The following is a 19,894-nucleotide window of genomic DNA, read 5'->3' on the forward strand; positions in this document are numbered from 1 at the left end:
TTGCACGCTTACGGTGGGTTGAAACTGTTCAACAACCCCGAGACACCACGAGCAAAAGTGAGAAGCCCGGCATGACAGCGTCGTCCGGCACTTGTCACGACCGTGTCGACAAGAGCGAGAGTGCTTTGCCTGCTGCAGGGTTAAAAAAACCAGCCTCTGGGAGGGGTGAGTGACGGCTTGAGATCGCTGGCAGACAGGGCAAGACGGATTCTGCTGTCGAACTGGGTAGGCTGCATGGGGAGGAAACGAATCAACGCACGGCTGGATCTGGCGATGTGCCGCTGGTAGTGTCGATCAGGAATAGCTTTGAGCGTTTGGGCCGGAGCAGGGGGCCGGCCATGGTGCTAGGGAAAAACGGGAGGCAGTTGCGAAAGCCACCAACGAAGAACAAGATTCGCGGATGGGGTGCAGCGGCAGGGACCAGCCCCCCTGGCTGTGGGCCAGTACCTTGCCGGCTCTTTGCAAGCCGCCAGGAACACCTCGGCCGTTCACTCTGTGTGAAGCCGCACTTACGCAGTACGCAGTTTGTGCCCAGAGCCAAGCCTGCCAGCATCGGGCACGAGCTGTCTGCTTGAGTAATGTGCCGTCGCACCCCCGGCCGGCGCCTCGTACATCGGCTCGCCCCGGAACGGTTCGTCAGAAGGACTCTGGAACATTTTAATATGGGCGTCCTGCCTACCAGAAGTCCTGTGGGCGGCGCCCAGACGAGATTTGAGACTTTGACGCGCATCCTGGGCCAAATCCTGTGTGTAGCATCAGTCGGTCAGATTGTCCCCTGGATGATACTGCTGCCACGCTTTTGCTTTGTGCGAGGCAACATCGAGCAGGCCATGTGATGTGTCTCCAATTGTGTTCTCGAACACCCTTTCAGACAACAAGCCTGCATGCTCCAGAGCCGCTGCTCTCTTCTGGCCTAGCGACTGTCGGGCACAAGAAGCGATTGGCTACAGTTTCTTGAGACAGGGGTCCACTCCGCGGTGTCAGGTCGCGGTGCTCTCAATGCTAAATTCTGCCGGCCTGGCCGCCATTGTTGAAGAGAAGCACTGACAGGGTGTTCCGTCAGCCACCACCAGCGACAGACACATGGACAGGCCGGCAGGTACGCCCGGATCGGTCCATGGTCCAGGGCACAAGCGGATTAGCGCCGGCTCCACTCCAGAGCAGCCACGAAATCAGACGACGATGCCCCTCAAGTTGAGTGGCCGCCCCGGCAGTTATCCGTTGTTCTGGGCCGCCAGATTCGTCGAGCAGGGAACATCCCTGCCATGGCCAAAACAACAGCCGCGTCACAGAAGGTCAAGCTTCTTCGTAGGCGGGGTTCAAATGGGCGCCCGACAGTGCTTCTCGTGCCACCGAGGTGAGCCCATGGTTGTTCGAGCCGGCTCGGCCGTCCGTGGTGTCAATGCACCGGCTGCGACAAGGCCACACTACAGCGTCAAGTGCTCCAAAAAGATTGCCTGCCCACCTATAACCAGCGATGATTATGGCCGCGTTCGAGTTGACGTCCAACAAGGTCCCTCCCCAGGTGACCAGTCTCTTGGACCGTGTTGCCGGAGCGCAGTGTCAAAAAGAACGGAAACGCAGCAGCCTCAGCTGAGTTCTTGAGTCAGGAAAAGGAATACACGCTATGCGTGCAGCCTTGGGTGTTCGCCCGGTCAGAAATAGGGCCTCCTTCAGGGCGGCAGTGGTTTGTGCTGGACGGGGCACCCGACCGACTGCCGGATTCCACTTGACACACGCAGCGAGCAAACTTGGAGCCTTTCGAGGTTTGTCCTCAAGTAGCTGGCTGCCCTTGCATAGATCGCGGCTGGACAAGAGTGTGGTCCAGGGACCAGGTCTCCCGTCAAGCAACAGAGTACCAACTGGGAAACCTGAGTCGGGAGAGCATGCCGTCTAGCCATCTGCATGGCCCGCATCTGCCTGAAATGTACTTCATGGTCGCTTTGTCGGGCCCATCGTTGCTCAATGGGTATGCTGCTCAGGCACACTCTTTCTCAATGTCGCTGGTCACCAAGTCCACGTTTTGGGCGCTGTGCTTGCATATGTGCCATCATCCTGTCACACGAAAACCTGGAGTGCATGCGCGTGGCCACCTGACATGCGCCATGCGTCAATCCTGCCACGGCCGGCAATCCAGTCGCCTCTGCAAGTGCTGAAGAGGAGGCATCACGCATCGTCAGCGGCTGAAAGACCGCGGATTCCCATAACTCCGATAATACGGGTTTACTAGAGATCGGGCTGAGAGTGGCAGCGCACGAAGCAGGATGCTCTTGCAAATAGCCCCAGCACAGTGCTTGGCCGATGGAATGGCGATGGGATGTCGATTTGTGCCAGTGCAAAGGCAACCCCCTTTTTCCCCCGCATACGTGCGTTGAGTCATGCTGGTCCAGGCATCTTGTGACGGCCGCGAAGCATTGTGGAGCATGATTAAGGTTGAACGTCGTATGTGCTAGGAGGTTCGGGCCGCTCAAGATCTGGAGACTTGCCCCAGACTATATTCTTTGCGATTCAGGTCCGGCTAGGCCGATGTAGGAAGAGGGCCTCCGGAAACTGGTGAGGATGTGACATATGTCGCCATGGAGGACGACCAAAGTGCCGGCAGCCTTGTCCGCACAGGGTCCACAAAAGGTGTGTGATGATCGCGAGTTGCTTGACGCTCCTGACTGGAGTCTTTCTTTTACCTCCTTGCACCTATGACCTGCTGCATATAGGCAAAAGGACTAGTGGGCATGATTGGTTCGCTTAAACACGATTTTCTGGGGTATCATGGTATGGGGTATGGGGCTACCGCCGGGGTTGTCGACGTGTCTGCGTGACCGATTAACGTCCTCCAGTACAGTATTTGCGAGGAGCCGGACCGAGAGGATCGAGCAGTACAACACACCGCCTGGGGGATGAGAAGCAGGCGGATCTTTTTCTGATTCTCATCCAGACTAAGCAAAGTCCTTGTTGAGATTGTCTTGTGGGACGTTGTGCTCTGTCATCAAGGTCTGCCTGGCGGCAGTTGCACGCTCGTGAACGAATACGCCCATGTGGCTGTAAGCAGCACTTGGAACTGCAGGCCGCAGCTACGATTTCGGATCGTGCGGAGTCCCCACGGGGAATCTGCAATGTAAGACATCGTGAGAAAAGCCCGGCGCCGTGCTGGAGGTGAGCAGAGACTGTGCTTGTTGCGCCTGTAGGTGCTCGTCCGCGGCTCAAGGACCTGGCGGCTCGAGCTGCCCGCAGATACAAAACCCCGCGGGCGAACCCACTGTAATATCCTCGTTCCTAGTGGCACGCAGCGCCATTGGCCAGTCATGCCTGGGTAAGTCTCCAATAGAGGTGTCATCATATCGAAATTCCGGTGCAAGCAGGTCTCTGTGCTGGGCCGCGTGATCGTCTGGCAAGAAGCGAGGCCGGACAGGTTGGTGAGAAGCAGCAATGACGATGCAGCTGAAGTGCTTTGGACGAGTGGAATGGCTCCGTGCTGACTTGAGCTGGCAGCATCAAGGCAGAGTCGTGTCGTCTCCACAGGGACCAGGCAAATGCGAAGAACTTTGCCTCGGAAGGATCCAGAGCAGCGTCGTGAGGCACGGGTACCAGACTCGCCAGCCAAGCTGGACTGGACCAGGAGGACAGAGGGGCCGGCCCTTGGGCCACGGCATGGGCTCTGCCCCTGCCCAGGTGGTGATTGCCGGACCCAGAGGCTGCTCAGTGGGAAGAACTTTGGAAGTACAGGTTGCAACAGAGCGACCGCAGGTGCCGAAAAGGGCAGCTGTCACTGCCCAGTTGCGTCCAGGACCCCTGCCTGCGCCTTCCGAAAGAGGTTTCAGTGCCACCTTGGGCCGCCCCTCAGAGCGTGCGTGCAAGTGCGTGCCAGCCCCCAAAACCCAGCAGTGTAGCTAGCCCCTACCTACTAGGTACGCCGCCGCCGGCGCATGATAACTATCTGCGTGAGCCCCATGGCGCCGAGACGGCATTGTTGCCCTCGTTGCGGTCTGCAGCAGTGGCCATGCAGTCATGACAGCCGCCGTCTGCAGCACTTGCACCTCAAGCAAGAGTTCTGCATCCAGATTTGGTCATGCTGTGGCGCCTGCGTCATGGCACCCCTTACCCATTGCTTGCCAGGCCCGGGTGAAAGGGCGGTGCTTCTTACATACTACCACATACATGCACATACATACATACGCTACACGTCAGACACTCGAAGCCCATGGCTCTGGCATGGTCTGGTCCCGGCCTCCTGCTTGCTTGGCCGCTCCCTGCCCCGATCTGCACCCGCCTTCTCTTGCTTCTGACGATGCAAGACAAATTTACCCACCAAGCATGGCGCGAGCCTCGGGTAGGAAGGATGGCTACCTGGCCACTCGGGCTGATTGTCATGACCACCCCCCAGGCGGGCAGAATGGTGGTCACGATGATAATCATCGTGTCACGGGTCCCGCGCCAGGGCATTCTTCAGTCTCGGCATCTGGAAGAAGTCTGCTCTGCTTGATTTTCGCACTAGAAGGCAAGTCGAGCACACACGGGGGACACCCTCTGCCGGTCCCACCCCCCTCCCCTTAGCTGGCGATCTTTAACCACATGGTGGGATGAACTGGTGGTGGCTTGTAAGTGGTGGGCATGGCGTCGGCGGCAGCAGCCGGATCCTGTGAGCGTCTATCCGTCTTCTCCAAGTCAGGCACCGCAGCAGCGCCATGCCAGCTGTGGTCGAGCCAGCCCGTGAGGGGCGGTGGAACCTGGAGCGCAGGCTGCTGGTTCCAAGACGCCCACTGCCGGATGATGAAGCCACTTGGAGATCATAATAGGCCGTTGTATTACAGTACAAAGTCCAGACCGAGCCATGCTTGACATCCTTGCCTCACTAGCCCCGTCGCGAGGCGAGCGAGCACGGTGTGGCAGAGGCAGTGACGAGTCTCCTCCCGTCGACATTCCCCAGACCCCGCGTTTTGGATCGTGGTAACCTTGCGGCGCCGCTGCTGATGCGGTGATAGGCGAAAGTCACGAAGGATGGCCGTCAAGGAAGGATATTGCAGAGGCTGGAGCTTCGCCACCTTGGTAGGTGAGGTCCACTTGGTTGCAGGTCTGCCATACAGCTTGTCGCTTGCTTCAAGAATTCATCTATTTTCCCTTCGTCTCCGCAGTGGCAATACTCCCGGCCGCCTAGAGAGAGATCTATGGACATGTCGCCTCCACCACTGTCTACAGGTCCGTAAAAAGTTCGAGCTGCATGGAGTCACACAGCGAGGTCGCTTTCAGGGCCTTCATTCCGGCGCGGAGACCCACTCCACGGCGCACATTGGCAGACGAGAGGCTCAACTGATGGTGAGGTGGTATCGTGGCAGTCGCCAAGACCTTCAGGTACTGAATTTAACGGTTCATGACTAGCCTGCTTCGGGCGTGGTTTGTGTGGAGGGTGTTTGGGCGGCAGGAGGCAGCCGGAACGACGTTCCAGAGTCAACCGCCCGGAAAGACCGATCCCTGCTCAAGGCCCTCCCGCCCTTACAGGTGAAGGACTTGGCAACGGCTGCTTATTCCGTCGAATATGCATGTGTTGTCGATGGGGATGTACTGCTTCGTAATGATCTTGATGGTCTCTTGCGCGACCATGCCCCCTGTGAAGGCGGAGATGTTGTGGAGCTCGCCACCTTGTGCCCGAGCAACTTCTTGAGCACTCTGCAGCATACGTTCATTTTGAGTGACGGCAGGGGCCAGCTTGTGGGTTGCCTCCATAATGTCGTCCGCCGTCGCCTGCGGATTGTGAGCTGTCGCCAATAGAGCAAGGTAAATGAAGAGGTTGGACTTTGGCATGCTGAAGGCACCCCCTGTAGCTTCAAACATCGCTTCAGCTTCTGCATCTTTGGCTATCTCAGCCTCTGTACATAAATGCGTTAGTGGAACCGTGGAAGTTATGCGAGAATGGCTTTCATGTGAACAAAAGACTTGCCTATCAAAGAGTCGAGCCCTTTGTTGTTTGCGGTAGCATTGATTAGTCGAACAAAACGTGCGTTCTTGCAGAACAGTTCGACGTCGGCAAATTCCGCTCTCTCTCCACCAGGCATGGACTTCACAGCCTCAAAGACTTCTCGGGCATCCTTTTGTGCCTTGTTCTTGTAGATGCGTTGCAGCTTCACGTACACATCAGACTCGGCCTTCATGTCTGGTATCGCACCGGGAACGGGAAGGCATCCATTCTTTTCGTAGAATCGCTTTACCGCAGCGACCACCAACCAGAATGTGGAGCGGTTCTCATACTGTTTAAATGTCAGCCGAGCTCTGCAAGCGTACCATGTTGTTCGCCATACCTCGTTCGTGAGCTGGTGATCAAATATCTCTTTCACGCCATCCTCGAGTCGTGGGGCAACAACGTTCTTGTTTATGGCGGCTTCAGCTTCCTGGAAATTCTCCTCTCCACCTTCGGGGTTATCCGAACGCATATGTGACAAGACAAAGGCGCGGAACTCCTTTTTGTCCTTGGTCGAGGTTGGGTCTTCGCCATTGTGTGAACTTCTCCACTTCTTGAGAAAATGCAGCAGAAGGACAAGATAAGGGATATGGCCATGCTTGTGGTTATCGAGGCTGTCGATATCTTTAGTCATTTCCTCGGCGAACTGTGAAAGTTCAGGCCATGGACTGAGAAGCCGCAGATCAGTTGTTTTCTCCACCTCGGGATGTGTGTCAACCACTGGGAAGGTTCCGGGGAGGTTGATGCGGAAGTAGGAATAGAACCCTGCAGAGTGTATCGCGAAGAGAGGCGTCTTGTGCTCCTTGCCATACTCTTCAATAATACCGAGATTCTCGCGGGATATTGGATATGTGTAGAGGATCACCGTGAATGTAGGCGACGTTTGAAGAACTTTTCTCAGATCCAGCGGGGCCTAGCACACAGTATCAGTAGAAAATACATCAGAACCGAGGTAATTAAGTGAGGCTCACTCCATTCTTGGGAAAGTAGTCGCTTTGCACTTCCGGATTCAGTTCCTGCAAGAGTTTGGCCGAGCTCTCTGAGCGAAGCTTGCCAAGACAGCTCTCGTCAAGGAAGAAGTTGACTCCAAGGTCAGCTTCGTTCACAACGGCGTCATCAGCGATGGTGAATTTGCCAATACCTGGAAGTGATTATTAGCCTAGTACATGATCAGGAGGATGCATGATGCACTCACCAGGCAGCACGAGGTTCTTGAGCGCCTCAATGCCCACGGTTCCGGCACCAGAGTTCACAAGAAGGATGTGAGCAGACTCGAGCGCGGCCTGACCGCTCGCTGCCCAGAGCCGAAGCTGTCTGTCATATTTCTTCTCCTTTTCTGACGGGCCGTGCAGGATGGGTGGCGTCTGGCTCATCACGACTTCCGTCATCTTGGCCAGTGGAGAGCAGAGCTACTTCGCTGTGTGTCTGGACGGGCTTGTAACTGGCTCCACGCTCGACCACTTCAAGGACTCGCTCAAGACATATGGTAGCTGAAGCAGGAATTAATGAAGAAATGGCGGGAATCGATGATACAAGCTTGGTGTAGGTCTGGACCGCCGCGCCAATATCGAGCCGCAATGTCGGTAGTGGGGGAGTGCTCAGATCAAGGGTTCACATAAGCAAGTGCAGCCGTGACGTCCAACTCCACGCCCGAACTGGCCCCACTTGAGCTCTTGTGCAGGGATCCTGCCAGGCAGCCAGCGCCGCCACACTGCCGTGCACTGTGGTCTGTGGCTGTTCAACTGTGGCGGTGACTTAGACCATCGCTGAAAGCGCCTCAGACTCAAGAGAGATTGTTTCCAATACTTGTTGTTTTCTTGGTTTTTTCAATAGATCACTTGGTAGGGGGAGCGATTTGAATGTATCTTTCGCACGTATGATTCATCGATGATTGTGCAGCTCATCGCATCATGAATCTGACATTGGGTCTGTGTCTGTGGGCAAGTAAGACAGTCACATCAGGATCGATCACCCCCAGCGTCAACGCACGGCATTCAGGCATGCCGATCTTGTTAAATGTTGTGTGGATAAGCGAGACTGTAGAGTAGCGTGGAGTAAGCCATATCCATAAGAGTCGCACCTCTAGATGGGTCCAAACTGCGTCAACGCCTGAGTGGAATGCTTTTGCTGGAGATGAAGCTTCCACCACAATATGAGGGACATATCTAAGAAAACTCGCAGAACACTACCAAGACTTTTTGAAGATGACCGTGTGTCATGTTGACCGGCTCGTGCAGAAATAAGAGAAAACAAAATTCGTCCAAAAGGGTCAGCTCACTGGCCTCGTGCCTGCAACCGCATAACGGCCAACAACCAACCGAGCTGACTGCCACAGGCTCCACTCGGACGCTGAATGCGAATGCGAGATCAACTATTCACAACAGCAAGCGGCACTGGAACGCCCCGCGAAAGTCAAGTCGGGGCAGACGCCCAAGATGGAAGTCATACTTGGACAGGAGCATTGCCCGCCCGTCTGATTCACTCTCGTGTGCCAAACTTCTGCCGGTCGGTCCAACGCATGGTTCCGTTGCGCGGATGCGGCTCAAAAGTCTTGCCGAAAAGCAAGACAGGGCCTGGGGACAACAAACGACTGGTCCAGCGATTAAGGAGAATATGGTGCATGTGACCGTACCGATAGCCTTGCAGGTGCCAAAATTTCAATCTGAACATTGGTCACACTTCCATGTATTGGAACACTCTCCGCAAGTAACAAGAACGCGAAATTCCTCGAACTTAGTTCAGGATGAATAGCGACAACTAACTTACACCCAACATCGCGAGGTTCTGAAAGAAAATCCTGCAAATACCACAAGGGCGTGGTTTTCACAACGCGGATATCACCTTGATCCAGTCCGGGACGACATGGCCGAGGGCACTCCCAACACCAAGGTTCAGGAAAAGACGGCGCTGACAGAAGCTATGCCTACGTCAAGAGAGACCAACGTCAGTGGTCTTTACGTTGATGGGATTTCGACAGCGCGAATATCATTTCTATACGCTGGGTACGTAAACGTGGCAGTCAGGACTGGCTACGGGATCCCAACGCTGACTCGATCTACGTGGTAGAATCTCCGTCGGTCTTTTTCTAGCATTCCTCGACAGCACTATAGTCGCAACGAGCCTGTTTCGAATTGGCGCCGAGTTCAAGAGCCTTCAAAACCTCAACTGGTTGGCGTTGGCTTACACACTCTCTTATCTGGGATTAGCCGTGTTATCCGCACAAATCTCCGATGTCGTGGGCAGGCGCAACGCCTTTCTCGCATTCTACGTCTTCTTTGTTGGGTTCTCCATCGCTTGCGGCTTCGCAAGCACGCTGCCACAGCTTATCGCCTTCAGAGCTCTCCAAGGCCTCGGCGGTTCTGGGCTGTACTCTGTCGGCATGATCTGTGCTATGGAGCTGGCGCCCAGGACGCGCCAGCACCTCATTTCGGCATTGATCGGACTGATCGTGACCATCTCCAGTGTTGCCGGTCCGGTTCTGGGTGGGGTTTTGACAGAATTTGCCAGCTGGAGATGGGTATTTTGGATCAAGTGAGTTTGGCTTAAACGAATGACAGCTGTTATATTCCAGGTCATAATAACTGACACTCATGCCTCAGTGGCCCAGTCGGAGGCCTGTCCATGACCCTTACCTTTCTCGCTTGGCCTCCCAGCTCGAAGCAAGTCAGCCACCGCCGCAGAAGCTGGGGTGAACTCGATTATGTCGGTTCTTCACTTCTCATTAGCGCGGTGGTTCTGGTTGTGTTCTCATTTCAGAACGCGGCAGCACAGCCTGACCAGTGGAACACTGCCGTGTTTCTCGCACCTTTATTGCTTGGCTTGTCCTGTGCCGCAATATTGGTAGGCTGGAGTATTTTCGTCGAGAGGCGCTGGAAAGATCGCATGATCCCCGCTCTGCCTCTTAGAGTCCTGCGAAACCTTGTGTACACCTCAGCACTCTTGAACACAGTTTTACTTGGGTTTGTGTACATAATGATAGTCTTTGTGTTTCCTTTGAGGTCCCAGATTGTCAATGGGAAGGACGCCATGATCGCAGGACTCCTGCTGCTGCCGATGCTCATCGCGAATGCAGTAGGTATCGTGGCGTCCACGGCACTTCACCAGCACGGGAAACATACGATGATGCCATTGATGGTGGCTGCAGGTCTGACGATGCTGGGAAGTGGCTTACTTACGACCCTGTCGGCGGTGGTCGAGCTTGAGGCGAAAGCCCTCGGCTTTCTCGTTTTTGTTGGACTAGGATATGGTATCAGCGTTTCGACGACTACCGTCACCGCGGCCTTGGAACCAGAACCAAAGGATCATGGTAAGCTGCCCTCCTACAAGATTGCATGGATAGTTGAGCAGGTCATACTGATCATCATGAAGCTTCTGCACAAGGACTGATCGCCCAGATGCGAATTTTGGGTGGAAGTCTTGGTATAGCAGCCTCGTCTGCAATTCTAGGCACGAGACTTGGTCCGGAGCTGGCCCATGTATCGCCCGATCAGCTTGTGTCTGCAACGATCACAGAGGATGCTCTCGAGCAAGTGAGAAGGTCTACTGCTGATGCCTATGCTCTGGACATGCAAGTTTGCACCATTGTAGCAGCGGCGGCAGCCGTAAGTGCGTTGGCATCCTGGAAGAAACTGCCAAAGGTTGGCCGCGATGAGGCCCCCGTACGGGACGGGTGAAGATGAAGGCATGATGATGTCGGCTTGCACGCCAAATAATAGCTGTTCTATGCTTCAAAAGATCATGCGGTTCAGGTTCAGGTTGGCAAGCACGGTGCCGAAGCCTTATATAGACTAAGGTAGCAAGCAAGAGCGTGGGAGTACAGAGGGAGGGAGTCGGTGCCATCGGACTGCCGTATTGCGTTGCCTGGGTATTTGCAAGCCTATAGCAAATACAAAAATGCCATTGACAAGTTTGTACTTGACGGGCTTGGTAAAGAGAGAATCGCGAGATCCTGGCCGGAGCAAGGAAAGCCTGCGGCCACCGAGTGGTCCGACGAGGAAGTCCACAGGTCTCAGCTTGAGGGCGGCGCTGCAGATTTCTGCGTCATGTCGTAGACCACCATAGTCGGTGGATTTGGGTGCGTATTGCTAATGAGAGACGAGAACCCCGGCAGCTTTGCTTTTGGTCTCGTGCTCGTACGAGCCGCCCAAGCGCGCCGACATCAACGTGCTCAAAGTACGAGATGGTGTCCATAGTTCACCTCGTGTCAGTGGTGGGTGCATGCTTGCGCCAGACATTTAAGGTTTCTGTTCCCTGCAGAGACGAGGTGGATGGATGGAAGGAAGGAAGCGTCAATTGGAAGGGTCCGGGCGTGCCCCACCCAATCTCAGATCATCAAATCACGGCGGCCAACCCCTGGGCCCCAGTGTCTGGTACCCAAGGCTTGGCCGGGCCAATCCGCGTCGCCTCTGCGCTGACAGGACACTCTGCAACTGCACCCTAAAGTTGTCGCTGCTGGGATCCGGGCCAGACCTCCCTGCTGAGCGCCTCGACTTCCTGCTGCTGCCACACACGCTCTTGCGACGACATTGCTCACGATGGCACGCAGATAGTGCCATCGACACACCCCACAACGCATCCGAGGGGACTCCTCGACCCTATTCTTCAATCCACCCCCACCGACGCTCCCACGCACGCCCAAGCTGCGCCGGTCTCTCGTCGCCCTGACCCGCGAGCGCCTGCCCCGTGGCCGCCGCCCACCCCCATCGCCGAACCCCTTTCGACAGCATCTCGTGCCACGCAGCCTACGAGCACGTAGCCGCGCAAGATGCTTCCCTCCTACAAATCCTCGTCGCCCGACGCCAAGATGATGGCCAGGAACCAGGGTGCCTACGCCAATGGCTACCCTCGTAGCAAGGATACTTTTGACATGTCACCACACAGGTCCGTTGAAGTCTACATGCATCGCCCTGCACCTGGCGCGTAGGAGGAACAACGGAACTGACTAATGAGCAATCTCACCCACAGATTCCAACCTCGAGGGTCGACTCCAGCCTCGCGACGGAGGAAGAACTTAATATTCCGACTTGGCGTAATAGCGACAGTTACCTTTCTTTTCAGCCTCTTAGTATGGCCAGGAGCCTCCCAGATTTCGACAATATTCTCCTTCGGGCTCTTGTCCTCCGCTAGCAGCAGCGAATACTTTATGGATACCGTACGATATTACGACTTGTCCGATGTGGTCGGCACCGCGCGTGGCTGGGAGCGGGAGGAACGGATTCTCCTGTGCGTACCGCTCAGAGATGCGGAGCAGCACATGAACATGATGTTCTCCCACTTTCGCAACTTCACATATCCCCATCGGCTGATTGACCTTGCCTTCCTCGTATCGGATTCCAAGGACCGGACGCTTGACGTGCTCGTGGAACGGCTGGAACAGCTTCAGGCCGACGAGGACCCTGACCAACCTTACGGCGAGATCTCGATCATCGAGAAGGACTTTGGACAGCAGGTCAACCAAGACGTCGAAAGTCGCCACGGATTCGCCGCGCAGGCCAGCAGGAGAAAACTCATGGCCCAAGCCCGCAACTGGCTTCTCAGTGCTGCGTTGCGCCCTTACCACTCATGGGTGTACTGGCGCGACGTAGATGTCGAGACGGCCCCTTTTACCATTCTGGAGGATCTGATGCGTCATAACAAGGACGTCATCGTTCCCAGTGAGTTGGGCCCCGTGGGTCCCACATGAAGTCTTTCGTATTAACTGTTTTGCTTGCAGATGTCTGGCGTCCACTACCTGATTGGCTCGGTGGCGAACAACCGTATGACCTCAACTCTTGGCAGGAGTCAGAAACTGCTCTTGCCCTTGCCGATACGCTCGATGAAGATGCCGTTATTGTGGAGGGTTACGCTGAATATGCGACTTGGCGTCCACACTTGGCATACCTTCGCGACCCCTACGGCGATCCAGACATGGAGATGGACCTGGATGGCGTTGGAGGCGTCAGTATTCTCGCTAAAGCTAGAGTTTTCAGATCTGGTGTCCATTTCCCGGCTTTCAGTTTTCAGAAGCACGCGGAGACGGAAGGATTCGGCAAGGTAGGTGGATCGTATCCGGGTACAGTTGCTGTCGTGCTGTCGCTGTGCTGACCGCTTCGAATAGATGGCGAAACGTATGCAATTCTCTGTTGTCGGTCTTCCCCACTATACAATTTGGCATTTATACGAGCCAAGTGTCGAGGATATTAAGCACATGGAAGTAAGTCCTAATCCTCTCTATTAGAAGATTGGGCATGGCTGACATGAGCAAATAGGAAATGGAAAAAGAGCGGATTGCCAAGGAGGCAGCCGAGAAAGACAGGGAGGAGCGAGCCAAATACATCAAAGAGCAATTTAGTGATGCCGGTTCTCAGTGGGAGAAGGACAAGGCGGAAATCCAGAATCTCGCCAAGGAGGCCAAGGACGAGGCCAAGGCTGACGACCCTGCTGCTAAAGGGGCAGCAAATGGTGCCTCTAGCCAACAAGGCAGCAAGGGGAGCTCCAAAGCGGCACAGAAGGACGCGGCTAAGGGACCGGAGTCCTGATGAGATCGCTCCGGCTCCAAGCAAAAGTTTCAATCATCCTGGCCTCCTCCAACCAGATGCCCACATCGCCGATGTGGTGTATGACAGATACGAATACCCGAACGCTGTTCTATGGAGGAGCAGTGTTCCCTTGTGTGGCCTGGTCTGGAAGCTGGTACATAGAGCTGGGCTTCGTCCGCACTTCCCAATGCCTTCTTGGCAGTGCGGACAAGGCCATCATCGATAGAATTGTGTTATGGGGGCAAGGCGCATTATGTCCACGGTACGGTGTTGTGGCAAAAAGGGCAGACAATTGGAGATCGTCCGGACGACATCGACCTGTTATTAACGAAAATCAAGCATCAAGTAGTCGTAAGGAGGAGTAGTGTGCACTGGTTGGCACCGCTCATGTTCCTATATGCCTACTGCCGAAGCGTTAATTTGAGTTATAGAAATATTGGAAAGCGAAAACGCGACCCAATCAGTTAACTTCAGCCTTGATATGTGTACTCAGCGGTCTCATCGTCCACGTGCGCCGAAGAATTCAGCTACCATACAATTGTCAGTAGGATAGCGAGCTAGGCCGCCTATGATGCTCTGAAGTAAACGTGTTGTGAAATTGGGGATCTTGGGGGCCAGGGCGCTGGGCCCGCCAAGGCGCAACGCCCAGTCTTGGATGGCCTAAGGCGCGGCGGCCGTGTGTGCCTGCACCCCGGCCTCCACCAGCACATGGGGGTCCTGGAGACCACATCTTGACGTCTTGAAGACAACTCACCCACAAAGCTCCAGGATCGAGTTGACACGAACAACAAATGTGGCCCGAGCGGACGACGGAGTAGAGGACACGATAACATCTCTTCCAACATCGTCTAGGAAGCACTGCATACAGCCCTGTTCGCATCCGCAGCAAGCCGCGAAGCTTCAACATTTCCCCCCCTGGCTGGAGTCGAAGCTGCATCGACCTCGCACTAGCCCGCAAGCCCGCAAAATCACGAGCATCGTTTGCGTCAGACTTCCGCTACGGCGAGGATGAGCGGAGATGGGCAGTACAACGACACAACGGCAGGTGTAGGCACAGCAACAATGCCGCCTGCCGACCCGACCACCGCCCCGACAACCACGATCGGTGCGCCCGAAATGACGGCCGACACTCACTACCGAAGCCGCCCCGTCGCTGTCGCGGTCGACCCCGTGGCCCTAGTTATATCAGAATGCATCACGGTCACCTCCGTCATGCGCAAGCATGCGCGTTGGGCCCATTCATCCGTCTCGTCGATCCTCGGCGGAAACCCGAACCCGATCCAACTCGGGCCCCCGAGCCCCCTTATTAGACCTGGGAGCAGGGGCTCGAATGGCGGCTTTGGTGTGGACGGCTCCCTTGACGTTGGCGTGGCCAACAGATGGGGTCTCCGGGGGCAGAAGGGCAAGAGCATGGCGGACAACCCACTGATGGCTGGGTTCGGACGCCTGCGACACGACCTCCAAGGATGCAAAGGTAAGGAGAAGCTCTACACCATGTGGTTTGTGCCGTTGGTAGAAAGTCACAGCTGACTCACGCTCCGACCCTGACAGATATCCACGAGTTCGATGCGCCGGCGCTACTTAGTCCCTTCCTACAGGTCATCCAGGCCTCCTCAACCTCGGCGCCGATCACGATTCTCGCACTCAAGGCGATTCGGAAATTCCTGTCTTATGGCTTCATTAGTCCCGAGTCCCCCCGCTTCCCGTTAGCGATGCAGTCCCTGTCGACCGCCATTACACATTGTAGATTTGAGGCGAGCGACTCTGCTCAGGATGAGGTTGTGCTGCTCATGATCCTTCACCTGATGGAGGACATGCTGTCTGGCCCCGGAGGCGCACTACTCAGCGACGAGAGTGTCTGCGAGATGATGGAGTGCGGCCTCACCATGTGCTGCCAGTCACGACTCTCGGAACTGCTACGTCGAACGGCCGAGGCTGCCATGGTCCGGATGTGCCAGCTCATCTTCGAACATCTCAAGTACCTCGAGGTCGAAGCCCCCGACGATCTGGAGGCCCTCGAGACACAAACGAATGGTGACATGGATGGCGTCAAGATGGTCCCCGCAACGAACGGCACAGATGTGATCGCATCGTCAGATGGCCCTACCGCGGAGGTCGAGCCCCGACCATCAACAACGTCAGAAGATGTGGGAAGCGGGACGCCCAGCAAGACTGCCGAGACAGAGACCGTGACGGACGAGTCAGAATCATCGGAACCTGCCGAGCAGGCGGAAATCAGGCCTTACTCCTTGCCGTCTATCAAGGAGCTCTTCAGGGTACTGGTCGACCTCCTGGACCCCAGCGACAAGCAGCAGGGCGACGCGATGAGAGTGATGGCCCTCCGAATCATCCACGTTGCCTTTGAGGTGGCCGGTCCGTCGATTGCTCGCCACCACTCGCTAGCTTTGATTGCAGAAGATCGCTTGTGCCGGCATCTTTTTCAGCTCGTCCGGTCTGACAATATGGCGCTCCTGCAGGAGTCTCTGATCGTGGCAGGAACGCTGCTAGAGACTTGCAGAGGGGTGCTCAAGTTGCAGCAGGAGCTGTTTCTGTCATATCTGGTGGCCTGCCTGCACCCTCCAGTAGAAATACCACGGGAGGCGGGCATCGATCCCTTCCTCTACGAGGGCATCCCACAGAGGCCAACCTCAGTCAAACCTCCACCGTCACCACAGTCAGGTAGCGGCAGATCCACTCCAGTACCTGTCAAGGACAGGCAGAAGCTTGGCATGGAGGGCGGCGCCAGGAAGCCCGACGCACGCCAAGCAATGGTCGAGAGCGTTGGTGCCCTTGTTCGGATGCCTGGATTCTTGGTTGAGCTTTTTGTGAACTACGACTGCGACCCGAACCGGGGTGATCTGTGTCAGGATATGATCGGTCTATTATCTCGGAACGCGTTGCCAGACTCGGCCACTTGGAGCACGACAAGTGTTCCTCCTCTTTGTCTTGATGCGCTCCTCGGCTTCATCCAGTTCATCGCGGACCGGTTGGATGAGGAGGGTGTGCTAGGGGAAGGAGTACCTGATCCGAAGCAACTGAATGAGCAGCGGCGGAAGAAGGCAACAATCATCAAGGGAACAGACAAGTTCAACAAGAAGCCGAAAGAGGGTTTGGGCTACCTGCAAGAACATGGCATCATTGATGGAACCCCTGCATCCACGGCATACTTCCTCAAGAACACGACACGAGTCTCAAAGGCCGTGCTTGGCGACTTCCTCTCCAAGAAGGGCAACGAGGAGTATCTCGGAGAGTTTATGAACCTCTTTGACTTCCAGGGCAAGCGTGTGGATGAGGCCGTGAGGCAGCTTCTGGAGAGCTTCCGTCTTCCTGGAGAATCCATCCTGATTGAACGGATCATTGTCTCATTCTCGAAGCGCTACGTGGAAACATCGGGCACCGATGACGTGGCTGACGAGGATTCCCTTTTCGTTCTCACTTACGCCATCATCATGCTGAACGTTGACCAACACAGCCCGAAGATCCAGAACGGCAAGCGCATGGTGCTCGACAACTTTGCACGTAATCTTCGAGGCGTGAATAATGGCAAGGATTTCGCGCCAGATTTCCTGGAGGCGATGTTCGAAGCCATCAAGAACAATGAAATTATCTTGCCCGAAGAGCACGATAATGCCCATGCCTTCAGCTATGCCTGGAGGGAGCTTCTCCTGAAGACCGAGGGCGCTGGGCCGCTGGTCATCTGCAACAGCAACATCTTTGATGCCGACATGTTTGCCACAACATGGAAGCCGATTGTTTCTACGCTGTCCTATGTCTTCATGTCAGCTACTGATGACGCAGTCTTCAACCGGGTTGTGGCTGGCTTTGACCAATGTGCTCGCATCGCCTCTCGATATGGCAACATTGAGGCATTAGACCGAATCATTAGAAATCTGAGCTTCATGTCATCACTAGAGGCCAAGGATCTATCCAACACATCTCTCAACACTGAGGTCAAGCAGTCTGACGGCAGTGCTGTTATGGTCAGCGAACTTGCCGTTAAGCTCGGCAGCGATCTCAAGGGCCAATTGGCCACGCTTGTATTATTCAACATCGTCAAGGGCAGCGAGGAAGTCATTCAGGATAGTTGGCAACATGTGAGTCTGCTGATTTTCCTTTTTATGTGCAGATACAGTCCATCTAACTTTACACAGATCATCCGTATTTGGCTCAACTTTTTCGTCAACTCCCTCATTCCCTCCTTCTTCAGCTCGGAACTGGATGCCGAGTACTTCTCGGATCAGCAGATTCCCCCATCCTTCATTTCGTTTGCCAAGAGGATTAAGCTCCCCAAGATCCCTCTGCACACCACTCAAGTGATCGATCGCGCTGCAAAACAGACCGACACCGGTCTGTTCTCGGCACTTTCGTCCTACATCTCGAGCTATGCTGCGGACGATCCGCCGGAGCCGTCCAAGGAAGAGGAGGATGGTGCGCTGAGTACTCGTGACTGCGTCATGGCATGCAATCTTGGAGATGTGTTTGCGAAGCTCGTGTAAGTCTTAATCCTTACACTTTATTTTTGGGGTGCCCATCTGACAGCGATGCAGCGAGTTGTCTCCCAAAGCACTTGAACACTTTGTCGAGGCCCTTCTGGAGGAGCTCCCAGAGGACGAGCCTTCCTCGGTGCCAGTCATCACCATCAAGGGCGACAATGTTCCTGCTCCAGTACCAAATGGCGCTGAGCCTGCGAGCAACAAACCGATATATGATCCGAAGATGGTCTATATCCTCGAGCTGTCGACAGTGCTTGCTCTTCGGAACGAGGAGACGGTCGAATTGATTGGCGAGGGTGTCGCAAAGGCCCTCCAATCAATCTTGCGTGATGCAGCCCGATACCACACCTCCCTTGTCTCACGAGCTGCGTTCTACCAGTTCCATATTCTCAAGGCAAGCTACGTGAGTGACCAGAACTGCATCCTCAGCGATAGCGGCTCGGCTGACAGCTCTTAGGATCACGATTTCGTCCGTGCTCCGGTACTACTGCACACTGTCTCCAGTTTCCCCAAGGAAACCCTGACCAAGACTGCACAGCTTGTTCTGCAAGGTCTTAAGGTCTGTATCGACCAGCCTGGTCCGCTCCGCAGCGAGATCATGACATCACCAGACTTCTGGCTCATTCTGAGGACTCTGAGTGAGAGCTCCAGCTCGTCCACGATCGTCTTCGATATCCTTGAAGGCGGCGTCACTGGTACACCTTCTGCGATCATCGCCGACAACTATGAGGCTGCTATAGCATTGCTCAACGACTTTGCGACAGCGGCACGAGTAGGTGCTGCGGCTGAGCAAAAGGGCGAGAAGCGCCCGAGGAACGCTCGCCCCCCGCCGAAGAAGGAAGCTGCGAGGTAAGTGTGCTACTCAAGTGATCGGCAGAGTGCGGAATTCCTAACTGACGACTTGAGTAGCGAGAATGCCGTGGTATCTCGTGGTGTGAAGGCTGTAAACCTCATCTCAAGCATGACTTCTCGTATCCCACACCTCATGAAGCAATCCCATCTTGAGAGCAGTGAAGGTGAGTAAAGCACCAGATCCGGCTGTCCGTCCGCTTGGCACTAACAACAACGCCCTAGCTTGGTCTGCCTACTGGCTGCCCATTTTCAAAGCGCTAACGAAGCAATGCACCAACCCGTGCCGCGAAGTAAGGCATCTCGCCTTCGCCTCGCTCCAACGATCGCTCCTCTCCCCGGAACTGGCATGCGCCGATCACGAGGAGTGGACATCGATCTTCAGTGAGGTTCTGTTCCCGCTGATCTCGAGACTGCTCAAACCCGAGGTCTTCTCATCCGACCGGGACGGCATGAGCGAAACCCGCGTGCAGGCCGCCTCGCTCCTGACCAAGGTGTTCCTGCAGTATCTGGTGCAGCTGTCCAAGTGGGACGGCATGCTCGACCTGTGGCTAAAGATAATTGATATCATGGACCGCCTCATGAACAGTGGGCAAGGTGACAGCCTCGTAAGTCGTTCTCTCCATACCTGCTCACAACCTTCTGTATCGCCTGCGATTCGGTGTTTTCGAATGGTAAACTGACAATCTGCCCTGGGTGGTACAACCAAAAACAGGAGGAGGCAGTCCCCGAGAATCTCAAGAACGTGCTCCTCATCATGGCCAGCAACGGCCTGCTCGTGCCGCCGAGCACGAACCCGGAGCACGAAAAGCTCTGGGTCGAGACGTGGAAGCGGATAGACCGGTTCCTGCCCGACTTGCGCAAGGAGCTCGCTATTGGTGGCGAGGCGGATCTCGCTATCCGAGCTGCCAGCAATGAGAGTGGCCGGAGTGACGAGAAGGTCGTTGCTGCTGCTGCTGCGGCCAAGGACGAGGGGAAGGTGCCTGAGGGGGTTGTAGCTGAGTAGGATGCTGATACATGAATGGATATAGAGATCGGGAGACGCTGACTGGAAGGAGGGTTCCGTGGAAATGTGATACATTTGACTC

General features: G+C 55.4%; 5 protein-coding genes across 5 annotated transcripts; 4 read left to right on the forward strand and 1 right to left on the reverse strand.

The window, feature by feature from the left end:
* The first annotated feature begins 3,864 nt into the window (after positions 1-3,864).
* B0I36DRAFT_95499 (uncharacterized protein) lies at positions 3,865-4,770 on the forward strand. The gene has a single exon (XM_046163647.1). It carries the CDS (start codon positions 4,003-4,005, stop codon positions 4,546-4,548), a length of 546 nt encoding a protein of 181 aa, XP_046015768.1. The 5' UTR covers positions 3,865-4,002; the 3' UTR covers positions 4,549-4,770.
* A 714-nt stretch (positions 4,771-5,484) lies between these two features.
* B0I36DRAFT_286069 (ThiF family protein) lies at positions 5,485-7,547 on the reverse strand (the record flags this gene model as incomplete). Its single annotated transcript, XM_046151595.1, has 5 exons — positions 7,143-7,547; positions 6,919-7,088; positions 6,288-6,860; positions 5,919-6,236; positions 5,485-5,850 (listed from the first exon to the last, which is right to left on the reverse strand). The coding sequence occupies exons 1-5, from the start codon at positions 7,333-7,335 to the stop codon at positions 5,485-5,487; spliced, it is 1,620 nt and encodes a 539-aa protein (XP_046015769.1). The 5' UTR covers positions 7,336-7,547.
* Positions 7,548-9,014: 1,467 nt separating this feature from the next.
* On the forward strand, positions 9,015-10,620 carry B0I36DRAFT_240339 (major facilitator superfamily domain-containing protein; the record flags this gene model as incomplete). Its single annotated transcript, XM_046149754.1, has 3 exons — positions 9,015-9,478; positions 9,547-10,253; positions 10,316-10,620. Coding segments are annotated over 3 exons (1,476 nt in total), but the record flags the coding sequence as incomplete, so codon positions are not given.
* Positions 10,621-11,711: 1,091 nt separating this feature from the next.
* Positions 11,712-13,464, forward strand: B0I36DRAFT_240159 (Anp1-domain-containing protein; the record flags this gene model as incomplete). Its single annotated transcript, XM_046149740.1, has 5 exons — positions 11,712-11,827; positions 11,912-12,600; positions 12,660-12,979; positions 13,044-13,139; positions 13,195-13,464. 5 exons carry the CDS (start codon positions 11,712-11,714, stop codon positions 13,462-13,464), a joined length of 1,491 nt encoding a protein of 496 aa, XP_046015771.1.
* A 1,062-nt stretch (positions 13,465-14,526) lies between these two features.
* B0I36DRAFT_347419 (uncharacterized protein) lies at positions 14,527-19,812 on the forward strand (the record flags this gene model as incomplete). Its single annotated transcript, XM_046156568.1, has 8 exons — positions 14,527-14,938; positions 15,016-17,558; positions 17,616-17,956; positions 18,012-18,360; positions 18,415-18,806; positions 18,867-18,973; positions 19,032-19,414; positions 19,522-19,812. The coding sequence occupies 8 exons, from the start codon at positions 14,527-14,529 to the stop codon at positions 19,810-19,812; spliced, it is 4,818 nt and encodes a 1,605-aa protein (XP_046015772.1).
* Between the last annotated feature and the right edge of the window lie 82 nt (positions 19,813-19,894).

This window comes from Microdochium trichocladiopsis (assembly GCF_020744255.1).
Source record: "Microdochium trichocladiopsis strain MPI-CAGE-CH-0230 chromosome Unknown B0I36scaffold_3, whole genome shotgun sequence".
Classification (NCBI taxonomy): domain Eukaryota; kingdom Fungi; phylum Ascomycota; class Sordariomycetes; order Xylariales; family Microdochiaceae; genus Microdochium; species Microdochium trichocladiopsis.

Excerpts from the sequence above, each read along its gene's own strand:
- B0I36DRAFT_95499 (XM_046163647.1), top strand. The coding sequence starts at position 4,003 with ATGACAGCCGCCGTCTGCAGCACTTGCACCTCAAGCAAGAGTTCTGCA.